Genomic DNA, 21,110 nt, shown 5'->3' on the forward strand with positions numbered 1-21,110 from the left:
CCGCTCTCTCTCTACATCGCTCTCGCTCTCTCTCTACCTCTCCCAGTCGTCCTCTGTCGTCTAAATGGTCAGCTGCTCCTGGTAGAGGTGAAACACAAACACACACACACACACACACGCATACAAATACCGGTATTGATCATATCATTCCTGATCTTGTACAAGTGGTGTGTACGTTATTTGTGTATGTTTGTCCATTCACACATTTATACTGAACAAAAATATAACTGCAACAATTTCTTCGATTTTTTTTATTTATTTTTTTATTAGATTTTTTTTCTCCATATAAGGAAATCATTCCATTTACATTTTTCAGGCCCTAATCTATGTATTTCACTTGACCGGACAGAGGCGCACCCACTGGGGAGCCAGGCCCAGCCAATCAGAATGAGGTTTTCTGCACAAAAGTGCTTTATTACAGACAGAAATACTCCTCGCATTTTAAAGTGGCCTTTTATTGTCCCCAGCACAATGTGCACCTGTGTAATGACCGTGCTATTTAATCAGATTCTTGATATGCCACACCTGTCAGGTGGTTGGATTATCTTGGCAAAGGAGAAATGCTCACTAACAGGGATGTAAACACATTTGTGCAAAACATTTGAGAGAAATAAGCGTTTTGTGAGTATGAAACATTTCTGGGATTTTTTATTTCAGCTCATGAAACATGGGACCAAAACTTTACATGTTGTGTTAATATTTTTGTTCAGTGTAATTATGTGTGTATGCCTGTATGTGTTTATGTCCAGGCAAGTGATTGTATAGTATGTGGTGGTGTTTGTATTGTGATGTGGTGTTTGTGTGTTTGTCTGTATATATCCTCCCTCCCCCTCCCAGTCCCGGCTGGTCATAAGGGCGGGGCGTCGCCAGGCTCCCTGCAGCGTTCCCGTAGCGATGTGGATGTTAATGCAGCAACGGTTGCTAAGCAGCGGCACATCGGGCAGGTGGGGGCGGGGAGACTGACCCCCGGCTCCTACTCGTCATTGGGTAAGGCAGCTGTCAATCGAACCAGGCAGCGAACCAACCAACCAACCAACCAACCAACCAACCAATCAGACACAGTTTAGACATCTGTCTACATCAGTCAGCTGTCTGTCAGTCTATCAATTAATCATTCAATAACCGACACACACACACTCTCAGTCAACGTGCTGTGTGTTATTATGGTTTCCTGCTGCTTTCAAGACCTAGGCTGAACTCCTCTCGATATCTGAATACACTGCCTGCATCTCTCTCCTATCCTAGGTTTCTCTGTCTGAGGGGCTGTTAGCCTGTCTGTCTGCTTGCTGCCTGTCTGTGTGTTATGTCTGTGTGTTTGTGTAGCTATGGTCTGTCAGTGTGTATTTGTTAGGTGTTTTAGTTGTTGTTCCTGCCTGATTCTCTGTTTGAACTATGTTCTCTTACTAACACACACTATACCACTCTCCTTCTCTTTTCTCTTTTCTTCACCGTCTCCCTTCACTGTTATTGTTTTCTCCTCTTGCTCTCTGCCACTAAAGATGATGCCTCTGATAAAATGGATGGTAAGATCATCTCCTCCTGTTTCACTCTCCTCCGCTCAAACACCTCACGCTATTATTTTCCTTTTTCCCTCATTCTTCCCTTCATCCCTCCTTCCTGTGTATTCTGGGTGGTGGCCCTGGACAGCAACTCTGTCACCCCAGCCAGTCTGTAACCATGGTGCCCTCTGCTGTTCGGCTGTTCTCTCACACTCATTCTCAAATTACATTTATGAAATAAGGAAAGAACTTCTGATTTAATGTTATTTTGTTTATTAACAGTCATATTTAGTCTGCGTAGCTACATAATAATAAATAATACATGGGATTTAATGTTATTTTGTTTATTAACAGTCATGTTTAGTCTGCATAGCTACATAATAATACATGGGATTTAATGTTATTTTGTTTATTAACAGTCATATTTAGTCTGCGTAGCTACGTAATAATAATACATGGGATTTAATGCGCCGTTCAAAAAACCCACTCACTTTAAACACCCTACATCACTTTATATGACCTTTGACCAATGACACACCCCTCCCCCTCTCTGTCTGATTTTAGGGGCCAGGTCAGTCAATGGTAAGACAGTAGTAGGTACTGTAGTTCTAGACTGTAAGACTAGTTTCTTTGTAGCCTGTAGTTAGTTATCTATATACCTATATTTTGACTAAGTAGTATTCAGCCGTAGGGCTTCTTACCTCTAAACTAGTGCTTATTGCTTAGTAGTGGAGGGTGGAGGGCTCTGTTCAGAAAGTGTGTGTGTGTGAGAAAATGGGTGTGTCTAGTCAGTGTCCAATCTAACAGTATGACCTCTGACCTCAGGTCGTCTGAGGACCAAGCAGCCTCTCACCACTGCGACCAGCGTCAGCCAGGTGGACTCCCGGGGACGCACCCGCACCAAGATGGTGTCCCAGTCGCAACGTAAGAAGAAGCACACACACACACACACACACACACACACACACACACACACACAACACGTTCACACAGTTTCTGAGCCTCAAATACCACATCCCTCACATAAACACAATCTTCCACTGCCGTATTACTTTGAGTGTATTTGAGCGTGTGTGTGTTTTTGCAAGATGAGTTATACACACTCTTTCTACAGTCACTGCTGGTATCCCTCACAGAGAATACAAGATGAGTTATACACACTCTCTTTCTATAGTCACTGCTGGTATCCCTCACAGAGACAATAAGCTCCTGCAAATGTTTTTTATACCTCTTAGGTTCCGACGAATCAGATTGCACGCCAGGTATTCTGTGTGTGTGTTGCAGTGGGGTAGATGGACCCATTAATGTTGCTCTCATGGTCACCGTTGTTTGTTGAGAGTGTGTGTGTGTTTTCTCTGCATGCTCTGTTGTCTCATCACTGAGAGTGGTGTGTTGGTTGGTGTGAAAAGTCCAGTTCTGCCAATAGTTAATAAAAAATACCAAAACATGACAAAAACATTAGCCAACTCAGCAAATCAAGTTGGTGCAGCACTCTCAAATCAAGTGTGATGACTGGTTTGACCTCCTTTGTTATTACACAAACTGTAGTGACGATGAGGCCCCCAAACCATCATGATGGTTTTAATTTGAAAAATGGGATCTGTTTAAGGCTCAACCTGACAGAAAAAAAACAGAACAGATTCAAGGAACGAGAGGTTAACCTCAAAGTCAAAGCCGTTGGGGGGGTGTCATTTATTTTTATAAACATTTTTATTTGAGAAAATATTGAATTTGGCCTTTACTGCTATAGCCCTTAGTAACACATTGAATACACATTCATAAATGGCAAAAAAGACAACACATTTAACCCCTTATTTTTTCTGCCAAAAAACTACCTCCATACTTCCATTCATTTGTATGGGTTACTTTCAGGAGAGTCCTGTGACACTTGTGTTTGTCAGGGTCTCCCCTTTCCACAGAGGGTCTCCCCTTTCCACAGAGGGTCTCCCCTTTCCACAGAGGGTCTCCCCTTTCCACAGAGGGTCTCCCCTTTCCACAGAGGGTCTCCCCTTTCCACAGAGGGTCTTATCTTTCCACATGAGATTGTAGGCAAAACCGTTCTGACACTACAGAAGTTTTTGTGAGATGTCTCATGGTCCGACAAACACCGCTGCAGCTCGTCCACCTTCCACTGCAGATGTGGAAGGCTGACATGGGTGGATACGGCAGATTGAGACGTAGCCCACACAACAAATCTATCTCTAGAATAAACTAAAGGATGTCTATTTTAAATTGTTTTATTGTGTTACTTAGATTGACTTACTGGTGTGTCAATAGACTTACGGATTGAGAGCAAGAGACAATTAATAATGATGGTGAGATGTCTTTGGGACAGAGAGCTGTGGTTGGGCAGTGCAGGTTTTGGCAGTGTGTGTGTGTGAGTGTTTTAGAGCATTTGTACTTTGAGGTGTTTTTATTTCCTCCATTGTGAGGCTGCTTTGCTTCGTCAGTGATACTGCTGCGTCACACACCGGCTACCCATCATGCAGTGCTCTACCGTTCTTCCATCAAGCATCACAGCTGGCTCCTTGTGTCTCAGCATTCATAGTTTATTCTATATTTATTTCTATTTAATTGATACATCTATTTCCGTGTTTGAAGCGTGGTCATTGTTGCTCTCAGTCTCTCGCCTCGGAACGCTCCCATGATACTCTCTGTGTTCTAACTCCCATGGTGCTTTGTGCTCTAACACCCATAATTCATCTGGTTTAACTTCCTGTTCCTGTCCCCGCTCCCCCCTCCAATCCTGCCTTCTCATTGGTGCAGGATCTCAGTCTGCTACCCCCATTGGTGGTAAGAGTCTAACGTGTACTACCTATTACCTTCAGCCTCATCACCCCTTCTCTCACCCCTCACCTCTTCTCACCCCTCAACAAAGCTGGTCACCTAAAGCTCCACCCCCTCTCTGGCTGAAGCATGCTGGGACTTGTAGTTTAAACTAAAACATGGCTGCCTGCCTTATGACTACTTGTGCTCTGAGCTGAGGCCTGTGTCTACCTGTTAGGAGGGAGCAGAGAGATGCATTGGTGATTCTGATGCATGGGAGGTAGAATGCCATGTGACCAGCATGCTCTGACAGAACAGACCACTCTGAGGTGGAGTTGTAGTACACTGGGGTAGTCCCATCTATTCCTTGGTTAGTCACAAAGTGTTAGCTCCAATTCACTTGGTGTTAGCGGTTAGAGGTCAATTGTGGTGGTGTGTGTAGACTAGACTGTGTAGCCTAGAATGTGTAGTATGTAAGTTTGTATTCTGCGTATGTGTGGTGAAATAGATTGATGTGACACGTTTCCGTTGAGTGATAAACAGTGTTTGTCTCACTCATGTCACATGACCCTCTGTCCACATTTCACTTTCAGCACTTCTTCACGTCTCTGTCTCATGAATTAAAAGATCACAAAGGCATGTGTAGATCTGTGACATTCAGCACAATGCATTATGGGCCGTGTGATTGGAGACTGGAATGAAAATCATATATTGTACTCCATGTAATTATTTGGGAATAAGCAAACGACCCACTGAAATGATGACAGTCCCAAGATGGCCGCCAAAGCTGGTCCCCTGAATCTGGTTGAAAACAACCCCTAACCCTGAAATCCATTGAGCCCATTCACCATGTTCCTACACATCTAGTTCCTTCTGATCTGCTAACCAGACCTGGGTCAATAATACATTCAAATACTCTCAGACTTTAGTTGAGCTTGATTTACTATTGAAATAATGGGAATAATAGTCCCAAAACAAGTGTTTGACCTATGTGTTCAACCCAGGTCTGCTGCAGACACTGAAGGGGTTAGGGGTTGTTGATGTTGTTATTCCTTAGACAATAGGGTCCCACGCATGACAAGTGTGTGGTTTGTGTGTGCGTCTCTAACTCTCTTCCCTCCCGCTCTCTCTAGCCGGCAGTCGGAGTGGTTCCCCGGGTCGCGTCCTGACCAGCACCGCTCTGAGTACTCTGGGTTCTGGAGCCCAGAGGGTCCTAGCTGGGGCTGGAGGGAGACGTAGCCGCATCCCCCGCAGCCAGGGCTGCTCACGAGACTCCTCCCCTACACGCCTGTCTGTCGGTGAGTACACATCCAGTCACCATCAGTGACCCATCCCAGCCCCTTGTCTTACCTGCCTGGTTTCATCTTGATGACACATCCAGTCACCATCATAGTGACCCATCCCAGCCCCTTGTCTTACCTGCCTGGTTTCATCTTGATGACACATCCAGTCCTTATCATAGTGACCCATCCCAGCCCCTTGTCTTACCTGCCTGGTTTCATCTTGATGACACATTCAGTGACCCATCCCAGCCACTTGTCTTACCTGCCTGGTTTCATCTTGATGACACATCCAGTCATTATCATAGTGACCCATCCCAGCCCCTTGTCTTACCTGCTTGGTTTCATCTTGATGACACATCCAGTCACCATCAGTGACCCATCCCAGCCCCTTGTCTTACCTGCCTGGTTTCATCTTGATGACACATCCAGTCATTATCATAGTGACCCATCCCAGCCCCTTGTCTTACCTGCTTGGTTTCATCTTGATGACACATCCAGTCACCATCATAGTGACCCATCCCAGCCACTTGTCTTACCTGCTTGGTTACCAAGCCTCCCCTTTTCCCTCCATTGACAGGATGCATTTGTTTGTTATTGCTAAACCAATAAATCATTTCCCTCCTCCATTGGCCTGTTTCTGTTTGTTCCTGCTCACGTCTGATTGGCTAAGGCCCAGAGATTGACAGGTCTCACACACAGCAGTCTGCCTCCAACAACTTGATCAATCCCCACCAATCACATGTTCCCCTTACCACCGCATCGTTGTGTGATGTCATATATCAGGCCATTCCTTTCGCCAACAACTTTGAAAGCGAGAACTCATTTCATGCTGACCTCCTCTATTTTACTCCCTCTTTCCTTCTCCTTCCTCTCCTTCCTCTGGTCTCTAGCTCCCTCCAGTATTAGTTCCATCTACAACGGTGCAAGCAGAGGAGGTAAGAACTCTCCGACTCGTCCCTCTGACAACTCCACCCGCATCCCGCATCCCTCAATCTCTCCTTCTTTCTCTTCCTCTTCTCCGTCCCTCCATTTCACTCTCTAGCCCTCTATCTTCATCTCTCCATCTCCCTCCATTTCTCTCGCTCAAACCATTTCAGCCTTCCGTCAGGCTGTCACTCGCCGCCTCAAATTCCAGTATCCTCCTCTCTAACCACCGAACGCATGGCTGTGTGTTGCCATGGTGATGGGTTGTCATGGTAATCGTGGTGACAATTTTTATCTTGAAGAAAAAGAAACGCACACCTATTTAGGCGAGGTGCTGGCTAGCAGAGTAGAAAACTTGAAAGTAAAATAAAAGAGAGCCGCACACTAGGAGCTCAGATGCAAAAATGTAATTACCTACGTTTCGACAGCCAAGCTGTCTTCATCAGGGTGTAATCACAAACACTGCGGGATGACTCGTTTATGTAGTGTCAAAAGACACAGGTGTCTGTAATCATGGCCAAGAGTGGCCTAATATCATTGGTTAATTATCAAATATTAAAATGGCATACAAAGAACAGCATACAAACAACATACGATCATAAATTCCTTTTGAACTACACAAGCTTACAAACAATTACAATGGCAAGTCACAATCACAAGAATGGCTTCAGATCAAAGTCTACGTTGAGACCAAAGGGAACAAGGGTCTTTTAAGTTAAAGATCCAGGCAGCCTCTCGTTTTAACAATAAATTATCAAGGTCACCCCCTCTCCTAGACAATTTGCATCTTCCCACTAACCAATTGGCCGCAGGTATGAATGAAGCATCATAAGATCGGTGAAGCTTCATAGGATTGGTGAAGCTTCATTGGTTCCCCCATAAGTTCTCTGTGATTAACTCTGATTGGTGTGTGGATGCCGGCTCTGGCCAATGAACAGTCAGGATGAGCTTGATGCTTATTGGATGAAAACACAGATCCTCACCCCTGGTCTTTCATCTGCTTCTCATTTCCTCCTTCTGTCCTGCTGTGCCTGTGTGTGTGTGTGCCTGTGTGTGCGTGCGTCAGTGAGTGAGTGCTGAAATTGTTTATATACATGTTATTTCTGAGCCCAGCAGTCCTGAGCTCTCTAGGGCTGTCTCTCAAGTCTACTGTGGCTTCCTTTCTAAACCACTGTAGACTGAGACTCACCCATGGAGCCAGTAGAGCTGTGCTCTTTTTCAGTCCTGTCTCTATCAGGGTGTCACTCTTATGACTCTCTCTCTCCTTTGTCCTCTCTCTGTTTATTTGTTGCTTTCTATCTATCTTTCTTTCTTCATTTCCTCTTCCCCGTCCGTCCCCTGGTAACATGGTACTGTAGCTCGGGGCAGTCGTATCCCCCGGCCCAGTATGAGTCAGGGCTGCAGCAGGGAGGCCAGCAGAGAGAGCAGCAGAGACACCAGCCCTGTACGCTCCTTTACACCCCTGGGTGAGTAACACACATCACGTCATAGATATCACACATGCACTTAGTTTGCGCGTACACACACACACACACACACACACACATCATAGATACCACATAGTAAAACAAAGACACAAGCCAACAATATGGAACAACAAAACTGACCACCTTGTGTACAGTTGATCTAACAACAAGACTGTCATTTTGGGGATGACATTGTATCCACTGTCCCGGCCGTTTGGACTGGCTAGCTGACATGACTCATGAAATGGAGTTCTGTCAGACTCTTTAGGGAAGCAGAACTGGACTCTTAGGGCTACTAATCACACACACTGACATGTTGCTGTGTGGTTCTGGGTCTCTTTCTCTCACACTGTGTGAGTTCTAACGATGGGGGGACTGTTTTGTGTGTGTGGTTCTCTGCGTGTGTGTGGGGTTCATTGTTGCAGCGTCGCGGCACTACTCTCGCTCCACTGGAGCTCTCCATACCGCCGACGCTTTAGGGGCCGCAGGTGAACGATGAGTACCTCTATCCTCTTTTGCTCCCTCCTTCCGCTTGACTCCTATTTTACATTCTCCATCTTTTATTTTTTCCCGTTTTCTAGATCTACTCTTTCTTTCTCCGTTATTCTTTTCCTTCGTTCTCTTCCTGGACCTCAAGCTTCCGCCAGAAACGCATGCTTCCTCCACCCCGTTCAGTTGCCATGACAACCATTCCATCTCCATTTGAGGATGCATTTGTTACTTTGTTCTCTCACTCATCTATTTCCTGATTTTAGTCCCGCCTCCCATCAACACGGACACGGCGTCCTCCATGTTTGTTCATTTACTCCCATCATGCTTTGGTCACAGCTCTTGGGGGTCATTTGGTCATATTTTTGTAATTTATTCACCATGCCATCTAGCTGGGGAGGGGGTATTGAAGAGTTATGGGATAGGGTGGGTAGGGAAGGGGGGGAGTATTGAAGGAGGAAGGGAGGTGGCTGATGGGATGAGGGTGGGAGGAAGGGAGGCGGCTGATGGGATGAGGGTGGGAGGAAGGGAGGCGGTCTGATGGGATGATGGTGGGAGGAAGGGAGGAGGTCTGGTGGGAGGAAGGGAGGAGGTCTGGTGGGTGGAAGGTAGGAGGTCTGGTGGGTGGAAGGGAGGAGATCTCTGATGGGATGACATTGGGAGGAGGTCTGATGGGATGAGGGTGGGAGGTCTGGTGGGAGTAGGTCTGATGGGAGGAGGTCTGATGGGATGAGGGTGGGAGGAAGGGCGGTCGTCTGATGGGATGAGAGTGGGAGGAAGGGAGGAGGTCTGATGGGATGAGGAAGGGAGGAAGTCTGGTGGGAGGAAGTGAGGGGGTCTGGTGGGATGAGGTCTGGTGGGAGGAAGGGAGGAGGTCTGATGGGAGGAGGGTGGGAGGAAGGGAGAATGTCTGATGGGATGAGGGTGGGAGGAAGGGAGGAGGTCTGGTGTGAGGAGGAAGGGAGGAGGTCTGGTGTGAGGAGGAAGGGAGGAGGTCTGGTGGGAGGAGGAAGGGAGGAGGTCTGATGGGATGAGGAAGGGAGGAAGTCTGGTGGGAGGAAGTGAGGGGGTCTGGTGGGATGAGGTCTGGTGGGAGGAAGGGAGGAGGTCTGATGGGAGGAGGGTGGGAGGAAGGGAGAATGTCTGATGGGATGAGGGTGGGAGGAAGGGAGGAAGGGAGGAGGTCTGGTGTGAGGAGGAAGGGAGGAGGTCTGGTGTGAGGAGGAAGGGAGGAGGTCTGGTGGGAGGAGGAAGGGAGGAGGTCTGATGGGATGAGGTTGGGTGGAAGGGAGGTCTGGCGGTCGCCTGATGGGATGAGGGTGGAAGGAAGGGAGTGGGTCTGATGGGATGAGGAAGGGAGGAGGTCTGGTGGGAGGAGAGTGGGAGGAGGTCTGGTGGGAGGAGGAAGGGAGGAGGTCTGGTGGGAAGAGGGTGGGAGGAAGGGAGGAGGTCTGATGGGATGAGGGTGGGGGAGATCGTCTGATGGGATGAGGGTGAAAGGGATTGCAGTTTTGTGTGTTTGACTGCATCTGTAATGTGTGTGTCTCTCGGGCTCTCTCATCCCTCCATCTCTCCAGGGTCAGGGTACAGTATCAGTCAGTCCAGTCGTCTGTCCTCATCCGTCAGCGCCATGAGAATCCTCAACACAGGATCTGATGTAGAAGAGGCCCTCGCTGATGCCTTGGTACACACATTTCACACATTACACACACACACACACTGAGACAATATTTATGCCAACTCCTTTCTCCCCCTCTTTCACCTTCCCTGTCTCTTACATCTCTATCTCTTACCTTGTCTCTATCTCTCGTAGCTCATGTATACACATCCAAACACTTATACTGTACACAGACACTCTCACACACTTACTGCTGTGTTGTGACTAACCCCTGGTTCCTCCTCTGTTTAACGCTCTCAGCTGTTGGGAGACATGAGATCCAAGGTCAGCGTCTCTACCTACTGCTGTGTGTGTGGGTGGGGTTGAAAGGTGTTATTTGATGTGTACATGTTACTTAAAGGGAAAGTCTGTTTCTCACTTGCTCTTTCTCGCTCTCTGTTTCTCACTTGCTCTTTCTCGCTCTCTGTTTCTCACTTGCTCTTTCTCGCTCTCTGTTTCTCACTTGCTCTTTCTCGCTCTCTGTTTCTCACTTGCTCTTTCTCGCTCTCTGTTTCTCACTTGCTCTTTCTCGCTCTCTGTTTCTCACTCTTTCTCTCTCGCTCTCTGTTTCTCACTTGCTCTTTCTCGCTCTCTGTTTCTCACTTGCTCTTTCTCTCGCGCTCTCTGTTTCTCACTTGCTCTTTCTCTCGCGCTCTCTGTTTCTCACTTGCTCTTTCTCTCGCGCTCTCTGTTTCTCACTTGCTCTTTCTCTCTCGCTCTCTGTTTCTCACTTGCTCTTTCTCTCGCTCTCTGTTTCTCACTTGCTCTTTCTCTCGCGCTCTCTGTTTCTCACTTGCTCTTTCTCTCGCGCTCTCTGTTTCTCACTTGCTCTTTCTCTCGCGCTCTCTGTTTCTCACTTGCTCTTTCTCTCGCGCTCTCTGTTTCTCACTTGCTCTTTCTCTCGCGCTCTCTGTTTCTCTGCTCTTTCTCTCGCGCTCTCTGTTTCTCACGTGCTCTTTCTCTCGCGCTCTCTGTTTCTCACTTGCTCTTTCTCTCGCGCTCTCTGTTTCTCACTTGCTCTTTCTCTCGCGCTCTCTGTTTCTCACTTGCTCTTCTCTCGCGCTCTCTGTTTCTCACTTGCTCTTTCTCTCGCGCTCTCTGTTTCTCACTTGCTCTTTCTCTCGCGCTCTCTGTTTCTCACTTGCTCTTTCTCTCGCGCTCTCTGTTTCTCACTTGCTCTTTCTCTCGCGCTCTCTGTTTCTCACTTGCTCTTTCTCTCTCGCTCTCTGTTTCTCACTTGCTCTTTCTCTCGCGCTCTCTGTTTCTCACTTGCTCTTTCTCTCGCGCTCTCTGTTTCTCACTTGCTCTTTCTCTCGCGCTCTGTTTCTCACTTGCTCTTTCTCTCGCGCTCTCTGTTTCTCACTTGCTCTTTCTCTCGCGCTCTCTGTTTCTCACTTGCTCTTTCTCTCGCTCTCTTTCTCTTTTTGTCTATCTCCTCCCCCCGTAGAAGAAGCCAGCGCGGCGGCGCTATGAGAACTATGGGATGTATTCGGATGATGATGCTAACAGTGATGCGTCCAGCGCCTGCTCAGAGCGCTCCTACAGCTCCAGGAATGGAGGAGCCATCCCTACGTACATGAGACAGACTGAGGACGTGGCCGAGGTCAGAAACAACACAGATTTTGGATTAGTCATTGATTGCACCATATGCAAATTACACAAACCGTTATTTCAATCACTTCAAGCACTTCAGTTCACATATTCCCCAATGCCTTGTGGATTCCTGGCTGAAGATTCAATAGTTCCAGGCATTTTAAGATTAGAATTATTAATCAATTGTACACAGTCAAAATGTTACTTCTTCTTTATCTGAACCCTCTGAAAGAGACATACAGGTTGGAGCAGGGGGCTGCCACACTGGGCGCCTTAGAGCAGTTGTTGTGGGGGGTTAAGTGCATTGCTCAAGGGCACAACAGCATCTACGATTTGATACCAGCAACCCTCTGGTTGCCGGCTCACTTCCCGGCAGATTTTTTTTACCATCAGACCCGGGATTTGAACTGGCAAACCTTTGGTTGGTGGCTTGCTTCTCTAACCGCTAAGCTACCTGCCACCCAGTCTAAATGTCCTTTAACTCTTTGTGCCCCAGGTGTTGAACCGCTGTGCCAGTGCCAACTGGTCGGAGAGGAAGGAGGGACTGCTGGGTCTACAGGCTCTACTGAAGAACCAACGCACCCTCAGGTCAGCCTATCACAACGCACCGTTTCACCTGGAAGCCTTTCAGGGACTATTTGAACAGAGACTCTGTTTATCTGATGCAATACATGCTACCATAGGTGTATTCACCTTTGTGTAATTGTGTGTGTGTGTGTGTTTTTGTTTGTCTACAGTCGTGTGGAGTTGAAGAGGTTGTGCGAGATCTTCACCAGAATGTTTGCAGACCCCCATAGTAAGGTATGGATGCATGCACAGCTACCACACACACACACACACACACACACACACACACACACACACACGTGTATACACACACACAATCCACTGCCACCTTAAACACAATGTTTATGTATATATATAGTTATAAACACAGGTGTGTGTGTGTGTGTATATATACACACACCTGTGTTTATATTGGATACCGGATTCTGCCGAAACGACACTTACAAAACTAGGTTCTGCAAACACACATTTATTCTCACACACGGAAACATAAATACACAGACATACTGAGACTCATAATCAGATAAAAAGTAATGCACACACACACACGCACACAGGCATGTGCTGCGTGAGGCGGTAACTGACTGGTTTCTAACGGCATGCTACGCCTGAGTCTGCGTGTGACCTCACACTCTCCGCTAGCCAATGGGATTGCTCTCTCACTGTTCGTTAGCCAATCCGCTGGTTGTGCTCACCGCGTCCACTGCAACTCCTTCCCTCTTTTTTTCCCCCTGCGTGGTCTATATAAGATTACACACACACACACACACACACACACACTGACCACACACACACACACTGACCACACACACACACTGACCACACACACGCCATTTTTACAGCATCCCCCCCTTCCCCCGCCTCTTTCTTTCTCACTAACCCCGCCCGCTAGGGTTCCCCCGCTCCCCTCTAACGCCACTCCCCATCCCCTCCTCCTGCCGGCGTTTGGAGTGTCTTCCCGCTCCCCGTACACCACTTAGTGTGCTCCCCTGCCGCCCCAACCCCTCGTCCTGCCCCTCGTCTGACGGTACCGGTTGTGACTTTCAGCGAGAATCCGGATCTAGGGTCTATGGAACGACAGAATCCGGTATAAGCTCAGCCTCCTTCAAGGTACACCTCACTGTCACACACTCTCTTTCTCTCCTTCTCTCCTTCTCTTCTGTGTGTAGAGACAGAGGAACTCTTATAAGAACCAGGTGTGGTTCTTATAAGAGGGCTGTAGTGTAGTCCTTATCTTCACAGTGCATCACATTGATATTAATGCACAATACCACCTGTTTCAGTTCAGAGGTACTCTGACTTCAGTCGGGAAACACCTTGTGTGCACTGAACACATATCTGTGCGCGCATGTGATGAGAGGGTGGGTGGGTGGGTACGCATGAGTGTGTGTGTGTGTGTTAGGGTGACCACATTTTAAAATACCCAAATGTGTGACCACAGGATGATTTTGCGGGACAGTGTAGACTGTCATTTTGTTGCACTGAACGAACTAATTTAAGCACACCAGCCACCCCTAGTCTATTCTTTTTCCTCACATTAAATTTGGTGATGCAGAAAGGAGAGACCACTTGTGGCTGTTTTATGAAAATCTGGGAATATTTGGCCAAGAGATTTTCTGGTTGGTCTCAGAATGTAAAACAGTTAGGAATGAAGACTTTTTTTTTTTTTTTACAGGATTGAGTGAAGAAGCAGCAAATATGTTTAATGAGAAACTAATGAGCATGGAGACCTTATCTTTCAGTGTAATACAGCTGTTTACTTAGTTGTAGCTCTTCATCAGAAGCGAGATGGTTGTAAGTAGTGAATCGTAACTGTCCTCCAAGTTTAACTGGAATTTGTACCGAAAGGATTTGAAAAATGTCATTGATTTACGATTTTATTTTAATTAAACCTTTATTTAACCAGGCAAATAAGTAAAGACGGCCTAGCAAAAGGACTCCTGCGGGGAAGGGGGATTTTTAAAAAGTTGTTAGCTGCGGCGAACTGAAAAGAGGAGCGACCCAGGGATCTGTGTGCTTTGGGGACCTTTAACAGAATGTGACTGCCAGAGCAGGTGTTGAATGTGGAGGATGAGGGCTACAGTAGATATCTCAGATAGGGGGGAGTGAGGCCTAAGAGGGTTTTATAAATAAGTATCAACCAGTGGGTTTTGCAATGGGTATATAGAGATGACCAGTTTATAGTGGATTATAGAGTGCAGTGATGTGTCCTATAAGGAGCATTGGTGGCAAATCTGATGGCCGAATGATAAAGAACATCTAGCCGTTCGAGAGCACCCTTACCTGCCGATCTATAAATGATGTCTCTGTAATCTAGCATGGCTAGGATGGTCATCTGAATCAGGGTTGATTTGGCAGCTGCTGTGAAAAAGGAGAGATTACAATAGAGGAAACCAAGTCTAGATTTAACTTTAGCCTGCAGCTTTGATATGTGCTGAGAGAAGGACAGTGTACCGTCTCTAGCCATACTCCCAAGTACTTTTATGAGGTGACTACCTCAAGCTCTAAACCCTCAAAGGCAGTAATCACACCTGTGGGGAGAGGGGCATTCTTCTTACCAAACCACATGACCTTTGTTTTGGAGAGGTTCAGAACAAGATTAAGGGCAGAGAAAGCTTGTTGGACAGTAAGAAAGCTTTGTTGTAGAGCGTTTAACACAAAATCCCGGGAGGGGCCAGCTGAGTGTAAGACTTTATCATCTGCATATAAATGGATGAGAGAGCTTCCTACTGCCTGAGCTATGTTGTTGATGTAAACTGAGAAGAGCGTGGGGCCTAGGACCGAGCCTTGGGGTACTCCCTTGGTGACAGGCAGTGTCTGAAACAGCAGATATTCTGACTTTATACACTGCACTCTTTGAGGGGAGGTAGTTAGCAAACCAGGCCGAAGACCCCTCAGAGAAACCAATACTCCTTAGCCGGCCCACAAGAATGGAATAATCTATCGTATCAAAAGCTTTGACCAAGTCAATAAAAATAGCAGCACAACATTGCTTAGAATCAAGGGCAATGGTGACATAATTGAGGACATTTAAGGTTGCAGTGACATATGCATAACCTGAGCGGAAACCAGATTGCATACCAGAGAGAATACTATAGACATCAAGAAAGCCAGTCAGTTGATTATTGACAAGTTTTTCTAATACTTGATAAACAAGGCATACTAGAAATAGGCCTATAACAGTTAGGATCAGCTTGATCTCCCCCTTTTAAATAAAGGACGAACCGTGGCTGCCTTCCAAGCAATGGGAAGGGAGGTTAAAAGGGTTGGCCATTGGCTTGGTGATGATGGGGGCAGCAACCTTAAAGAATGAAGAGTCTAAATCATCTGACCCAGATGTTTTTTGGGGGGGTCAAGTTTCAGGAGCTCCTTTAGCACCTCGGACTCAGTGACTACCTGCAGGGAGAAACCTTATAGCGGGGCAGGGGAAAAAGAGGGAGGAGCATCGGGGCAAGGAGGCATGGCTGAGTCAAATAGGAATCCTGACTTAGACCCACAGAGAGAACTGTTCCTTAAAGTAATTAACTTTGGCCTTTCCGGATAGCCTGACTGCACTTATTTTTTTTATATATATTTTTTAATTTTACCTTTATTTAACTAGGCAAGTCAGTTAAGAACAAATTCTTATTTGTTGACGGCCTAGGAACAGTGGGTTAACTGCCTGTTCAGGGGCAGAACGACAGATTTGTACCTTGTCAGCTCGGGGGTTTGAACTTGCTAGTCCAACGCTCTAACCACTAGGCTACCCTGCCGCCCCAAGATTTGCCTGAACAAGAGCCAGTCAGCCTGAGTATGCGTGTGCCGAGCCTTTTGCCAAATGCAATTCTTGAGATGGAGTAACTCTGCAAAATCACAGTCGAACCAGGGGCTGAACCTGTTTTTAATTCCCCCCAAAATTATGGGGGCTTGTCTGAAAATATAAAAATATTCCATTGGCATTGGCCTACGTCTCGTCTTGCACTGCACAGAATATCAGATCTCAACAATGATTGAAGAAGTGTTTAACATCACCACTCCCACATCCTTTTAATATATAGGCCTGTCTTTTCATAAGTGCAAGAGACCGGTCGGAATGTCTGACTGAAATACCGGACAAATCTAACATTTGTGGTGATTGAAGTTGTTGATAAAATACGGGACATGATTGTTTGGTTGAGGGACAAAGGGACAAAATGCGGGTCTGTCCCGCACAATCTGGGACATGTGGTCACCCTAGTGTGTGTGTGTGCTTCCCAGGATGCTAACTGTTGTATGTTTCTCTCCCCTCCATGCCTCTCCTCTGGAACTCTCTGTAGAGAGTAAGTCTAGACAACGTTTATTTTACGTTCAATTAACGTTTGATTAACGCTTGTGTGGTTGTGACACTAACATGGTACTCTGATTGGAGACTAATCTTGAATTCATTGATTAATCTGGTGGGTGGTAATCTGACTGGGTGGCTAATTTAATGGTTTCCAAGGCAACCACAGACTCACTCACTAACCGACCCGGTGATGTCACAGCTCACAGCTGTGACATCACTATGACATCATGACGCCCTGTGATTGGTGTCTGAGTCCCTGCTGTTTTGCAGGTGACAGCCAATCAGCATGTGTGTTTAGTGAATACTGAATATTGATTGTGTATTGGTGAAACATAATTCTGCTTGCTGCACGCTGATTAGAGTGAGTGGTTGGTAGGCTGAGGGAAGCAATTCCATTCAATTAACCAATCTCATAGTGTCCATAGTACATGTGTGTCTCACTCATGTTTGTGTGCATGAACATTTTCCTCTCTCTTCTAAGAGTGTGTGTGTGTGTGTGTGTGTGTGTGTGTTTATACAATGTGTCTAACCCATGTCCCCTGTCTCTCCCAAGGTGTTCAGTATGTTCTTAGAGACCCTCGTGGACTTTGTCCTGGTGCACAGAGAAGACCTGCAGGACTGGCTGTTCGTCCTGCTCACCCAGCTGCTGAAGAAGATGGGAGCTGACCTGCTGGGATCAGTACAGGCCAAGGTCCAGAGAGCACTGGACATCACACGGTCAGTGGGTGTGTGTATAGTGTGTGTATTTGTAAAGTTTGTGTGTGCATATATCTTGCATGTGTGTCTGTAATGTGTGTATATAAACTCAGCATCAAAAAAAACGTCCCCTCACGGTCAATTGCATTAATATTCAGCAAACTTAACATGTGTAAATATTTGTATGAACATAACAAGATTCAACAACTGAGACACAACTGAACAAGTTCCACAGACATGTGACTAACAGAAATGGAATAATGTGTCCCTGAACAAAGGGGGGGTCAAAATCAAAAGTAACAGTCAGTATCTGGTGTGGCCACCAGCTGCATTATGTATTGCAGTGCATCTCCTCCTCATGGACTGCACTCCGAAACTGGAGCAGCAGCACAATCAGGTGGACTGGGGACAGCAAGGAGTCATCAGGCCAGGTAGTCCTGAGGCATGGTCCTAGGGCTATGGTCCTCCGAGAGAAAGAAAGACAATTATTTAAATTCACACAGGACACCGGATAAGACAGGAGAAATACTCCAGATATAACAGACTGACCCTAGCCCCCCGACACAAACTATTGCAGCATAAATACCGAAGGCTGAGACAGGAAGGGTCAGGAGACACTGTGGCCCTGTCCGACGATACCCCCGGACAGGGCCAAACAGGCTGGATATAACCCCACCCACTTTGCCAAAGCACAGCCCCCACATCACTAGAGGGATATCTTCAACCACCAACGTACCATCCTGAGATCAGGCCGAGTATAGCCCACGAAGATCTCCCCCACGGCACAAACCCAGACAGGAAGATTACATCAGTGACTCAACCCATTCAAGTGACGCACCCCTCCTAGGGACGGCATGGAAGAGCACCAGTAAGCCAGTGACTCAGCCCCTGTAATAGGGTTAGAGGCAGAGAATCCCAGTGGAGAGAGGGGAACCGGCCAGGCATGGGCGGTTCGTTGCTCCAGTGCCTTTTCGTTCACCTTCACACTCCTGAGCCAGACTACACACAATCATAGGACCTACCGAAGAGATGAGTCTTCAATAAAGACTTAAAGGTTGAGACCGAGTCTGCGTCTCTCACATGGGTAGGCAGACCATTCCATAAAAATGGAACTCTATAGGAGAAAGCCCTCCTCCAGCTGTTTGCTTAGAAAACCTAGGGACAATAAGGAGGCCTGCATCTTGTGACCGTAGCGTACGTGTAGGTATGTACGGCAGAACCAAATCAGAGAGATAGGTAGGAGCAAGCCCATGTAATGCTTTGTAGGTTAGCATTAAAATCTTGAAATAAACCCTTGCCTTAGCAGGAAGCCAGTGTAGGGAGGCTAGCACTGGAGTAATATGATTACATTTTTTGGTTCTAGTCAAGATTCTAGCAGCCGTATTTAGCACTATCTGAAGTTTATTTAGTGCTTTATCCGGGTAGCCGGAAAGTAGAACATTGCAGTGGTCTAACCTAGAAGTAACAAAAGCATGGATACATTTTTCTGCATCATTTTTGGACAGAAAGTTTCTGATTTTTGTAATGTTAAGTAGATGGAATGAGGCTGTCCTTGAAACAGTTTTGATATGTTCGTCAAAAGAGAGATCAGGGTCCAGAGTAACGCCGAGGTCCTTCAGTTTTATTTGAGACAACTGTACAACCATCAATACATATATAACGTGTGTGTCTGTAATGTGTGTGCATATAACGTGTGTATATAACGTGTGTGTCTGTAATATGCGCGTATATAACGTGTGTGTCTGTAATATGCGTGTATATAACGTGTGTGTGTGTATAACGCGTGTGTCTGTAATATGCGTGTATATAACGTGTGTGTGTGTGTGTGTGTGTATAACGCGTGTGTCTGTAATATGCGTGTATATAACGTGTGTGTCTGTAATATGCATGTATATAACGTGTGTGTCTGTAATATGCGTGTATATAACGTGTGTGTGTGTATAACGCGTGTGTCTGTAATATGCGTGTATATAACGTGTGTGTCTGTAATATGCGCGTATATAATGTGTGTGTCTGTAATATGCGTGTATATAACGTGTGTGTATAACGCGTGTGTCTGTAATATGCGTGTATATAACGTGTGTGTCTGTAATATGCGTGTATAACGTGTGTGTCTGTAATATGCGTGTATAACGTGTGTGTCTGTAATATGCGTGTATATAACGTGTGTGTCTGTAATATGCGTGTATAACGTGTGTGTCTGTAATATGCGTGTATAACGTATATAACGTGTGTGTCTGTAATATGCGTGTATAACGTGTGTGTCTGTAATATGCGTGTATAACGTGTGTGTCTGTAATATGCGTGTATATAACGTGTGTGTCTGTAATATGCGTGTATAACGTGTGTGTCTGTAATATGCGTGTATATAACGTGTGTGTCTGTAATTTGTGTACAGTGGCAAGAAAAAGTATGTGAACCCTTTGGAATTACCTAGATTTCTGCATAAATTTGTAATCAAATTTAATCTGATTTTCATCTTAGTCACAACAATAGACAAACGCATTATGGTTAAACTAAAAACACAAATTATTGTATTTTTCTGAAGTTGATGTTAAGAAGAATTATAGTATCAGCTAAGACTTACAGAAATCTCTGGAACATGCTAACATCTCTGTTGACGAGTACGATACGTAAAACACTAAACAGGAATGGTGTTCATGGGAGGACACCCCGGAAGAAGTTACTGCTGTCCCAGAAAAACATTGCTGCACGTCTGAAGTTTGCAAAAGAGCAACTGGATGTTCCACAGCGCTACTGGCAAAATATTCTGTGGATAGATGAAACTACAGGAACACAACACTGTGGAGGAAAAAGGCCCAGCAAACCAACATCAAAACCTCATCCCAACTGTAAAGTATGGTGGAGGGAGCATCATCATGGTTTGGGCTGCTTTGCTGCCTCAGGGCCTGGACAGCTTGCTATCATCGACAGAAAAATGAATTCCAAAGTTTATCAAGACATTTTGCATGAGAATGTAAGGCTATCTGTCCGCCAATAGAAGCTCAACAGAAGTTGGGTGATGCAACAGGACAACAACCCGTAAGACAGAAGTAAATCTACAACAGAACGGCTTCAACAGAAGGAAATACACCTTCTGGAGTGGCCCAATCAGAGTCCTGACCTAAACCGGATTTAAAATGCTGTGGCATGACCTCAAGTGAGCGGTTCACACCAGACATCCCAAGAATATTGCTGAACTGAAACCGTTTTGTAAAGATGAATGGTCCAAAATTCCTCCCGTTGTGCAGGTCTGATCCGCAACTACAGAAATCGTTTGGTTGAGGTTATTGCTGCCAAAGGAGGGTCAACCTGTTAAATCCAGTTCATATTTTTCCTACCTGCACTGTGAATGTTTACACGGTGTGTTCAATAAAGACATGAAAACATGTAATTGTTTGTGTGTTATTAGTTTAAGCAGACTGTGTTTGTCTATTGTTGTGACTTAGGTGAAGATCAGATTTTCTGACTAATTTATGCAGAAATCTAGGTAATTCTAAAAGGTTCACATACTTTTTCTTGCAACTGTATATATAACGTGTGTGTGTGTGTGTGTGTCTGTAATGTGTGTCTATAGTGTGTGTGTGTGTGTGTGTCTATATACAGTGGGGTAAAAAATGATTTAGTCAGCCACCAATTGTGCAAGTTCTCCTACTTAAAAAGATGAGAGGCCTGTAATTTTCATCATAGGTACACTTCAACTATGACAGACAAAATGAGGGAACATTTTTTGGGGAAATTATGGTGGAAAATAAGTATTTGGTCACCTACAAACAAGCAAGATTTCTGGCTCTCACAGACCTGTAACTTCTTCTTTAAGAGGCTCCTCTGTCCTCCACTCGTTACCTGTATTAATGGCACCTGTTT

The 21,110-nt window shown here is 45.9% G+C and overlaps 1 protein-coding gene across 35 annotated transcripts in view; it reads left to right on the forward strand.

The window, feature by feature from the left end:
• The window catches only part of clasp2 (cytoplasmic linker associated protein 2), an 89,487-nt gene that overhangs the window by 55,685 nt on the left and 12,692 nt on the right, over positions 1–21,110 (forward strand). For 7 of the 35 annotated variants that reach the window (XM_042295375.1, XM_042295389.1, XM_042295376.1 and 4 more), the window contains 19 exons: positions 47–87; positions 838–987; positions 1,500–1,523; positions 2,064–2,081; positions 2,325–2,423; positions 2,735–2,761; positions 4,266–4,292; positions 5,399–5,563; positions 6,439–6,483; positions 7,831–7,938; positions 8,364–8,426; positions 10,005–10,111; positions 10,346–10,369; positions 11,532–11,687; positions 12,174–12,265; positions 12,415–12,478; positions 13,292–13,354; positions 16,540–16,542; positions 17,101–17,264. In XM_042295375.1, the coding sequence (XP_042151309.1) occupies positions 47–87; positions 838–987; positions 1,500–1,523; positions 2,064–2,081; positions 2,325–2,423; positions 2,735–2,761; positions 4,266–4,292; positions 5,399–5,563; positions 6,439–6,483; positions 7,831–7,938; positions 8,364–8,426; positions 10,005–10,111; positions 10,346–10,369; positions 11,532–11,687; positions 12,174–12,265; positions 12,415–12,478; positions 13,292–13,354; positions 16,540–16,542; positions 17,101–17,264 (1,440 nt within the window). The remainder of the gene's footprint in view (positions 1–46; positions 88–837; positions 988–1,499; positions 1,524–2,063; positions 2,082–2,324; positions 2,424–2,734; positions 2,762–4,265; positions 4,293–5,398; positions 5,564–6,438; positions 6,484–7,830; positions 7,939–8,363; positions 8,427–10,004; positions 10,112–10,345; positions 10,370–11,531; positions 11,688–12,173; positions 12,266–12,414; positions 12,479–13,291; positions 13,355–16,539; positions 16,543–17,100; positions 17,265–21,110) is intronic. The other 28 variants (XM_042295378.1, XM_042295392.1, XM_042295394.1 and 25 more) reach the window with 26 other exon arrangements.

The sequence above is a fragment of the Oncorhynchus tshawytscha genome, linkage group LG13 (genome assembly GCF_018296145.1).
Source record: "Oncorhynchus tshawytscha isolate Ot180627B linkage group LG13, Otsh_v2.0, whole genome shotgun sequence".
Classification (NCBI taxonomy): Eukaryota; Metazoa; Chordata; class Actinopteri; order Salmoniformes; family Salmonidae; genus Oncorhynchus; species Oncorhynchus tshawytscha.